Raw genomic sequence first — 9,802 nt, 5'->3', positions numbered from 1 at the left:
TAACATGGGCTACCAGGTCACATGTTGAGTCAGTGTTGAGAAGATTAGCCAGAGCTGGCTTTGGTACTAATTAAATACTTAAACCCCAGCAATGAATGAGCACCGAGCAGCACACCACATGGCATAAGCTGGTTTGCAATATGAAAGGTGTATCAAGACCGACAACCACAATTTCTGAAGATATCCAGAGTGAGAACACTGATACAACTCAGTATCAAATTCCCTAAAGATATTTACTTAAAATGAACAAATTAGAAAGGTTGTGGAAGTTATAGATTCATTAATATCAGTGATAACAGTGTGGGAAAATACAACAAAGTAATTATTATGTAACAAACCATAAGTTGCCATTCAAGCACCTCGGACACATTATAGGAGCCTTTGAGTATATTAAAGGAGTAGTATGACTTCATGTTTACCTAATATTATTTAAGTTGATACTGAATCGAACATTGATAAGTAGGCTAATTCCTTAGCCTGCTGTTATCCAATAGTTGTGAAAGTAATTCACTTTGGGGCTTTACTTTTCCATTAACACTGTAGGACAACACAACATACATAGAGTAGCCTACAACACGGCCTGTTATAAGTAAAGGTTGTGTCTGTAATTGATTTTTACTAAATTGAATTAATAGCACATGATATTAATTTCCTGGCAGTACAAATACCACTTTTATTCACATGTGGTTTGTCATACGATGTTAAAGATTTTTGCAAGCCTTTCACTGTAATCTTTCCTTTTTATAAAAAGAACTTTCAAAACAGATTATATTACAAATGCACATTAGTTCTCGTAACTGTAAATTGTGCCGGTTAACACTGTATCCAAACTAGGACGGGAATTGCCTCAAGTATTAACTTGAAGTTAGCTGGAATTTGACAGGAAGTTACAAGATTCTGTCTTCTAAAATAAAGGCTTATCATGTCATGTTTGTCGGGGTCTAGTTAAAAACTTTCGGACATGAGAATAGGTCGACATATGGCTTACATTTTATGAAGTTTTGTTAGCTTTCATGATCTTATTTGACATTATATAGCTTATCTTATTTGACATTATATAGCTTATTTGCAAGTGTAATGTTTTCTTTCAATTCAGTAGCTGTTGTAATATAAGATTTGCTTAATAAATAGCGCTGCATCTTTATATAAAGCTACTTTGTAAATCACGTATAATAAAAAATGTGTGATTTTTGTTATAATTATACAAAATAGAGTAGTAACATGATTATTTCTTTGTAAGTAAATAGGTCTGTATTTCAGTTTGACAGGGATGGAATGTGCATTGGTTGGATGTTTCACAATAGTTACCTCCTTTAAGCTAAACAGTAATCAAAAGTAAAATGTATGAAACGTCATTATGTTACTTTAAACCAAAGTATTTCAAATATTTTAGCAATAAAGAATAAAGCTAAATCCAGGTTGTTAAAACTTTATAAACATTCATGCACATGCAATTTAGGTGATACAGAATTGACTGTCAGTGTTCATTATTGTCGATAATCAAAATGCATAGTTCTCACAAATCTCTATAAAGACTTCACATGTAGGCTACTTCACATTCCTAAATTATGAAAGCCAATAAAGTCACTCACTGCCTTGTGCTTTCACTGTTGCCTCTCTGAAAAAGTCACCCCCAGCATTTTATTTTGAAGGGCTGCAGCGGAAGCGACGTGGTTGCCAGCTGTTGCCTTGACGCCGGAGCCGCGTGCCCCGCTGGTGGGATAAGAGAAAGACCGCAGCGGGACTGACTGACTGGAGGAGGAGGTGGAGTCTGTCCCAGCCTGCATCTGGCCCGCTCCCCTCTCTGTCACCACGGGCCAAACCCGCCCAGCTCCTCTCACTCACTCTCCGCCTGTTCTCCCGCACGTCTCGGCTCGGCTCGGCTCGGACACACGCAGGACTCACTCACAACACACAGCGAGGACACGGAATGGAGACGGAAGGGAGCCAGAGCAGTCTGTCCACCACGGACTCCCCTCACGATCCTTGGTAACGAAAAAAAACTAACTTTGGAAAAAGTCTCTTTCCTCCTCTGCTCATAGACCTGAGAAACAACCCGGGTATTCTGCGAAGGGACTCTGGCCTGCAGCCAGACTCGCACACCTCCACACAGAGACCCTTCATGTTAAATCGGAGATGATACACTTTCAAAATTCTGCCTTTACACTTTCAAAACCTCAATAACAAGTTTGTTTTACTGTTTAAGTCCATAAATATTAATCTCTCGGAATTCTCCTTTCATGAATATGCCACAATATTATATTTTCTTCTTCTTTTCCACAGCAAAATGTTCATAGGTGGACTCAGCTGGCAAACAACACAAGGTAAATCTTTTTTTCCATCATCTCTCACAAAATGCCACTGTGTCTTTAAAGATCCTGGCTTGGATCAGGAACTAATAGAGCTAAACTAATAGAAACTTATTTAAAAAACTTTATTTCTTAATAGTTTTGTTTACATTGAATTTGTTTTGTATGTATGAATCCTGTTTCAGAATGAATGCACCCATTCACAACTAGGCTACCATAGAGTGAATGAGTGATTCTTGTGATAGATCATTCAGTTTGTAATAAGATGAGAAATTTTAGTTGAAATTACTATGTGCTTTGGCCGGGTTAGCTAAATTAATAGAGCAGACTCATGTGTACTTAGAGGTTTATGCCTCAACACAGAGGTCCAGGGTTTGACTCCGACCTGTGACAAATCCTGCTTGTCTTCCCCCTCTCTCTCCCCCACCTAGCTGTCCTGTCCATTAAAGGCGGAAAAGCCCCAAAAATAATCTTTAAAATAAACTTACAATGCACTTTAAAGTTTTTTGGAGTCCTGATCAGAGGTCAATTTATGTCTGACTCGTATAATTGTGTGTTTATAATAAGTGTTTGCTTGGTAACAGGAAAATCTCAGCAGAGTGACACAGTTGGACTCTCTCTAGCCAAACTTTTTGCCATGTTTGCGTTAAAAAAAGTTGTCATTTCTCGTAAACCTCTTGATTCATCAATTAATGTGTCTTGTCTCCACCTTGTTTGCTTTTCCAGAGGGCTTGAAGGAGTACTTCTGCAAGTACGGCGAGGTGAAGGAGTGTATGGTGATGCGAGATCCGGTTACTAAGCGCTCGAGGTGAGGGAGCCTCGAGGCCGGCTTCTCCGGAGCTGAAAGTTTATCTGACCTCCGTGATTCCTCACTGCTCATAACGTATCATTGCATGTCAACATCAGTTTGTGTGTCATTAAAACCTTCTCCCCCTCCCTGCTGTCTGCAGAGGGTTTGGATTCGTCACCTTTGTTGATCAGGCCGGCGTGGATAAAGTTTTGGCCCAAACCAGGCACGAACTGGACTCAAAAACAGTAAGTTCTCTGTATTTACTTTCCACCACCGGCTAATCCCATTGCTCAGTGTTTGATCAGTGGATTTCCAAATAATCCGCTAGAGAGGCGTATCAATGCTACTTTTTAGTATTTACTGAGGTTTCCGCTATGCGAATGTTTTCCTCAAACCACGTCTGTGTCCCGCTGCCACACCTCAGATGTGAGCACTTTGCATGATTAAGTCAGTAGTCGACAGCCGAGACACATGGGAGAATGTGCTCTCTCTCTCTCTTCGCTCTTCAGCCAAACAGAAGCAAGAAAATGTTACCCAGTGTCAATTTCCATAGAAACAAGGGGAACCGGACAGGGTTGCGCTCACTGCCAATCTTTGATTTGGTCTCCGGGAAGAGAGAACCAAGACTTTCTTTCTGCTTTTTCTTTCTGTCCCAAAGGGTGGAATTGACCCCTGCAAAAAAAAGTTTCTTGGAACAAGCAAATGCAACCTGAAACCATTAAGGTGGCAAACTTTGCAGCTTCCTGTAGGCGGGAATAATACAACTGAATGTAGTGATGATGAAGCCAGGCCCTTTCACCTATGTAAATTGTAACTTAAAGTGCATTAATTGCCTGTGTTGCTGTGTGTGTGTGTGTGTGTGTGTGTGTGTGTGTGTGTGTGTGTGTGTGTGTGTGTGTGTGTGTGCGCCTTTTTGCCAGTAATGAATGTGGGCCAGTCTGGGAACAAAGTGGCCCGTTGGTCGCCATAGGGACCACTGCCCCCGTCTCTCTCCTCTGTGGGAGTGGTAATGGCTGCTGGTTAGTCACTGTATTGAAATGAGGGGTGGCTATTTCTTCTTTCCCTTTTTGTGCTCTGAGCGATGCACCTTCTTGAATCTTTGAAGGATGATGGAGGTGCTAAGGAAAGAAATAAGAAAAAAAGTAAAGAAAAAAAAAAAGGTTGTTTGCTGTAGGAAGTTGCAAGGAAATGAAACATTTGTGTTATTATGAATCCAAAATTAGCAAGAGTGGAAGTTGCTTGAAGGAGAAGTCCAACTGAATTTAGTTTTTTTTGTATTTCTTCGGTCTCCCCGGTGCCCTTCTACTATAGTGTCACTTGCAGGCACGACAGCTATGACAAGTAGCGGCATCATGGTTGGACGCCACTAACTCGCCATGGGGTTTGTTTCCATAGTGACACCCCCTCCTCCCGCCCCTTCCACAGTTGAAGAATGGCTCTGTCACAAAAGAAGGAAAAAAAAAAGATAACAATGCACATCATTTACAATCTTGGATACCAGAAATCAAGACAGCATAAACAGTCACAGGTAGCGCAGGTCATGATAATGACAGTTTATCCTCACGTCGCCTTTCCTGTGAGCAACTTCTGAAGTTTATTTATGGAAGACCCCAGAGATGACGATTCCCTCTTTTTAATTTGAGTTTCTCCACTTAACTTGTATTAATGTTGCGCAGCCTCGTGGGCCGTGTGGCGGGGCCCCTTGTGGCTGGCAGTTGGGTGTGTCGACGGGCGTTTGGTGGGGGCTGTGGCAGCCGTAGAGAGAGTGTGTTTGGCGTGGAATGGGCTCAGTGATCAGCCACAGGGGTTGGATGGTGAGTAGAGTAGGCCTTTTTAGACTGCTCACCCTGCCCCCCTCTCCCTCTCCCTCTCATGCTAACAGGTTATCCTGTTAGAGAGGGGAGAGAAAAGTTCTCCAGTGGCAACAGAAAAGAATGTGCCTTTGCTGTGACCGACTGAACCGCTCCGGCACTGGAATTAACAGAGCTTTGCACGGCCCAGAGGCTAAAGAGCAAATACAGCGCTGCAGTGGAATTTATTGGTACTTATTGTGTTTAAGGACAGATGCGGCCCGGTTTTGACCAGTATAGGAAAGCGGCTTTTACTGTGATTTATTCAACTGCTGCTCTTGTTAGTCACCCCTTTGGGTGCCCTCCCGGCGTCCTGCTATCTGTAAACCGCCGATCCAAACTGCACCTTTGTGGGACAAAGTTTCCATTCAATCGCGGCTCCGAGGTGCACAGCAGAGAAGTTCCCAACAAAGTCACACAGCTCTTTGCAGGGTTGCATCAGGCATATTTGTGGCCCCGTTAACCATTTCCATGCTGACCTGAGTGGAGCGAAGAGGGGGGAGGCAGCATAACCCCATATGTGATTAGTATGGCTCTTTTAGCTAATAGGATTGGAGTCAACAAGCTGGAGTTGTTCCTCAGAGATGTTGAGTGCTGCCCAATCGGCTGTTGCGTTAAGTGCGTTTGCAGCTCAGGCTGTGACGGGCAGCGCGCAGGGCCAACTGTTGCGTAGCTGGGATGTAGGTGGTCAAAGGGGATTGCCCTGATTTCCTAAACCTCTCTTAGAATTAAGTTCAGCTTCTTCCCTGTTATCTTGCTGTGAGTGCTCAGGGGTTAGGCCTCTGACACCTAAAAGGGACTTTATATGTCTTTAGATAGAACAAAGTGTTTCAGCCTCTCTTGACTTTGCTGTGATCAACATTTTTTTCTTCTTGCACGCAAAAAAATCAGTTTCATAAATACAACCACTTTATCTGTTTAATGTCCACAATTTCCTTCCCTGCGGATATGCTGTGTGCTGCCATGTGTTTGATTTTGTTTGTTTGTGTGTGTCTGTTTGTTTTTGAATGTGCACAGGAGTGTTGGACATCAGGAGGGTTGGTGACCGGAGGTGACTATCAGAGTAGTCTAGCCACCATAGAAACTAAACAGTAGACTCTGCATCTGATCCTCCAGTCTTAGCCTATAGTCTTCTCACTCTGCTCTCTAGAACAAAAAGAGAAGAAAAACTTGCGGTGACTCTTATTCAAGTAGAAACAACACTGTTCCCCTTACTCTGGTAAACGCATGCGGTTTACCATAGAGGCTTTAGCTCTCTACTGTAGTTCAACTCTACCCTCTTATGGTTACGGACTAATCTTAGCGCTGTACTGTCTCACCATCTGTTAGTGTAACAGCATTACAGTGTGGAGTAGTCTAGTTCTCTAGCTCTACTAGACCAGTATAGACTAATATAGAGGTCTCGAATTCCAATTTTTACAGCCTGTCTATGATTGCATCCTCATGGCATGGTGTGGTTCTCTCTCCAATCTGTACCTTCGTGACATTCAGTGGGCTCGACCACATGTGCCACTTTCTATTGTTTCTTTTGTGTAGTTGTAGTGTTAAGATTAATAGAAAGAAAGGTTAAACTGGTTCTTTTTTTCCTGGGTGTAAACGTAAGGAGGAGCTGCAGGGCAGAGGACGATCCGGATCAACTGAATGGTCCCTGTTGTTGTTGTCATCACCTCCGTCAAAAGCAGAGCGAGAGGCAAAAACAAACATACACAAACAAACAGACAGAAAGCGGGTGGATCTTGATGCCAGTGTGGTTTGATTGACAGCTCCCTCCCCTCTGTCCTGTCTTCCTCTCCCTCCTCGGTCCTCTCATTCTCTTTCGGTCGCACTTGTCGTGCCTCGATTGGGCTCTCCTCTCCTCTCCTCGCCGAGGTGAGGTGTGTTTGTGATTGTAGTGCCCGTGTGAGATTCCAGGAGATCTCATGTCACACGGTAGTGACGAGAGAGGCAGGGGTTCACTGGACATTCCCAGGCATTCCACTTACGCACAGCTACACACAGGCACACACACACACACACACACACACACACACACACACACAAACACAAACACACACATCTACAATTTTTCAATCATTCACATACTGGAACATAGCTAGCATGCATACTAAAAACCTAGGATAAAATCATATTCACAGTTTACATAGTGTAGATGCACAAACACTTTGATCTTATCTTAATATAAAGAACCACATTTCAGTGTAAACTTCACAGACAGACAGCTTGTGATGTTTACAGTGAGTACAGTAAGTTCCACATAGATAGGATGTTTTAAAGGGTTGTTTTGTTCCAAATAAAGAAAATAACCTTTTCACATCTACACCCAAGGTAGTTTTGGTTTTCCTTACCCAGGTATTGAGTATCTGTCTTTGAGAATAAAAATGTAACAGTGCTTCTTTTCTGAAATAATGTTAGTTACTTTGAATAAATCAAAAAAACTCACTGTGACCAGTTTTTACTTACTACTTTCCACCAAACTAACAGTTCTTATGATAACTATTGGCAGTGTGTATTGTGGATAATCCAGACCAACAGCAATATTGTGTCTGAAAAGAGATGCAGTATTTAAAAAATATATAAATATATAGTAGTTGTTTGTCTCTCAGAACCTGAGTAAATACAACTAGAACTATCTGCAACTAGATGCCACTGGAAGAAAAATGTTTTTTAAGTGTAATATTTGTGAACTGACCCTTCAGTGGAAATAATTAAAATCTATGATCAACTTCTGGACATTAAATCCATTCTCTTTTATATTATCTACCACTAGATTGCTCTCATACGACACACAAGCACACGCACGTAAACAAATGACAGCAGTGCATTCAGAACAGGACGTAATCAGAACCTGGTCTACTTTCTGAAACATGTTATAATGAGAACACATCACCAATGCGTGTTGCTTAGAGAACATACGGTGCATTTGAAGTCAACTTCATGCAGATTTTTACAAATGGTGTCATTCTGTTTTCCAGCACAGTAAGGGCCGAGGATAATAAGCCTTTTTGACAGCATTGTTTTGATTTAGCATTGGTGATAACATGGTGTTAGGCCAGGAGGGGGGTACCCTTGACGAGTCGTTAAACAATGAAAGATAAGGGTGTGATGTCAGAAAACACCAAGGCAAGACGACAGGTTGCTGTTTCATCTGTGTCATGACACAAGACCAACCAGCCCTCTCTTTTTCTATATTCTTTTCCGCAGATCGACCCAAAGGTTGCATTTCCTCGCAGAGCTCAGCCCAAGGTGAGTCAAAGGAGTCTCACTGTCTTAGTTGTGCGGGTACTGTTTGCAGCAGGTGAGAATGTGTGTCGAGTCCGTGTGTGTCACTTATCCGGGCTAATGCCTCGTAATCTGATAAACATGAGCAGTTCTGACATTACTGAACTGTTACGTGATCGTGTGTTCGACAAAAACATTCACATTCAAACATCACAACTTCAGAGACAATAATTCATTATTGTAAAGCCTACCTAAACGTCTGTATTGTATTTCAAGTACGCTGTGTCTTGATCTTAGCCGGTTAGTCTCTTACATTACCAACAAAACGGAGTGAAATAAAAAGGATAGCTTAGTGAGGCCAACAGCATGAAGGAATCCTGCTTTTGTGTGTCTGTGTCTGTGTGTGTGTGTGTCGGGGTTTAGCTTTGTAACATTGAACTGAACCGAACAGATTTTGGCTGCGTTGGTGACCTATCATGTGTCCCAGCTGCAAAAATGGCCATGTATGAGGTGTTCACAAGGATAAAATTAACTACACGTAGAAGACCAACATGAATCACTGAAATTGTTGAACGTAATGTTAATGGGAAGTATCGTCCCATGATGCAATGCAACCATAACCGAAGTAGTCGTTGACGAAGAAACTCTTTGGCCTCAAGCACCTTCAACGAAATAAAAATGACGTAATATAATTTGTTTTGACAGGATTGAAAATGAATGAAAGTGAATTTAAACAGAATACCAAAAGAATGTAGTAATGTACATATGCGTGATAATACAAATGCGTAATATATATTTATGGAGGTGTAAACGGTTGTGAAACAACAAAACAAATCATAGCTAAAAAAATGGATATTAGTTGGTTTCTGCAGACATTAAAGAAATAGAGAAAATAAAGCTGGTGTTTGCATTTTTCTGGATGCCAGAATTTGAAAATACAGCCGCCCTCCTGCAGCTCTCCCCTCTCTATTCTAAGCCCCCCCCCCCTGCCATGCCCACATGCTTCATACAGTAACCTGTAAGAGTACTCGTCATTCATTTCAATCATCTCTATTGTGATTGTGATCCTGATGCCGTTACACAGTGGCACTCCTATTAGAATTACCGTCCTGTTTTCTTTGCATGCTTGTGGGCCTCTAAAACCCTTTGAGATGACGTTTTGTGATTTGAGGCTCGAGCTAGCTAGCTACACAACCATAAACTTAAATTAGCCACGGCCCTTTGGTCACAGTTAGCAGAAGGCTAAACTATTAGTGACCTTTTCTCTTCATCTTTGAAATGTTTTGCTGATATTGACACGTTTTATTGCGTTTATTGTCAGACTCTCTTTTAGACTCTGTCTGATAAGTCTGTCTTGCTTTTTTTGTGGGTTGCTTTGCAGTGTAGGCAATTGTTGCCAATGCTAGAATAGCAACTTTTTCTGCAGGATTTTGTGCCATTGAATCAGGCTTTCACCATCTGAAGGGACATGCATCTGTAGATCAGCCAATAGGGATGCTCTCTCGATGGAAAGACCTGTGATTGGCCAAAGTCTCCCGCCACAGGCTAGATTTTCAAAAGCCTGAAAAAAGAGCCAAGAGGAGGTGCAGAAGGCTATTTTTTTCTAAGACCACTTGAATTACAATAGCTTATTA

General features: G+C 41.9%; 1 protein-coding gene across 3 annotated transcripts in view; it reads left to right on the top strand.

Annotated features, from left to right (window-relative positions):
* The first annotated feature begins 1,694 nt into the window (after positions 1-1,694).
* Positions 1,695-9,802, top strand: part of msi1b (musashi RNA binding protein 1b) — a 19,593-nt gene continuing 11,485 nt past the window's right edge. The window contains exons 1-5 of one of the 3 annotated variants that reach the window (XM_034871372.1): positions 1,695-1,989; positions 2,284-2,324; positions 3,036-3,117; positions 3,260-3,344; positions 8,151-8,192. In XM_034871372.1, coding sequence (XP_034727263.1) covers positions 1,931-1,989; positions 2,284-2,324; positions 3,036-3,117; positions 3,260-3,344; positions 8,151-8,192 — 309 coding nt within the window. In that variant the 5' untranslated portion in view covers positions 1,695-1,930. The remainder of the gene's footprint in view (positions 1,990-2,283; positions 2,325-3,035; positions 3,118-3,259; positions 3,345-8,150; positions 8,193-9,802) is intronic. The other 2 variants (XM_034871371.1, XM_034871370.1) reach the window with 2 other exon arrangements.

The sequence above is a fragment of the Etheostoma cragini genome, chromosome 5, assembly GCF_013103735.1.
Source record: "Etheostoma cragini isolate CJK2018 chromosome 5, CSU_Ecrag_1.0, whole genome shotgun sequence".
Classification (NCBI taxonomy): domain Eukaryota; kingdom Metazoa; phylum Chordata; class Actinopteri; order Perciformes; family Percidae; genus Etheostoma; species Etheostoma cragini.
The sequence above is the reverse complement of the archived record's forward strand: the minus strand, read 5'-3'. Positions and strand labels throughout refer to the sequence as shown.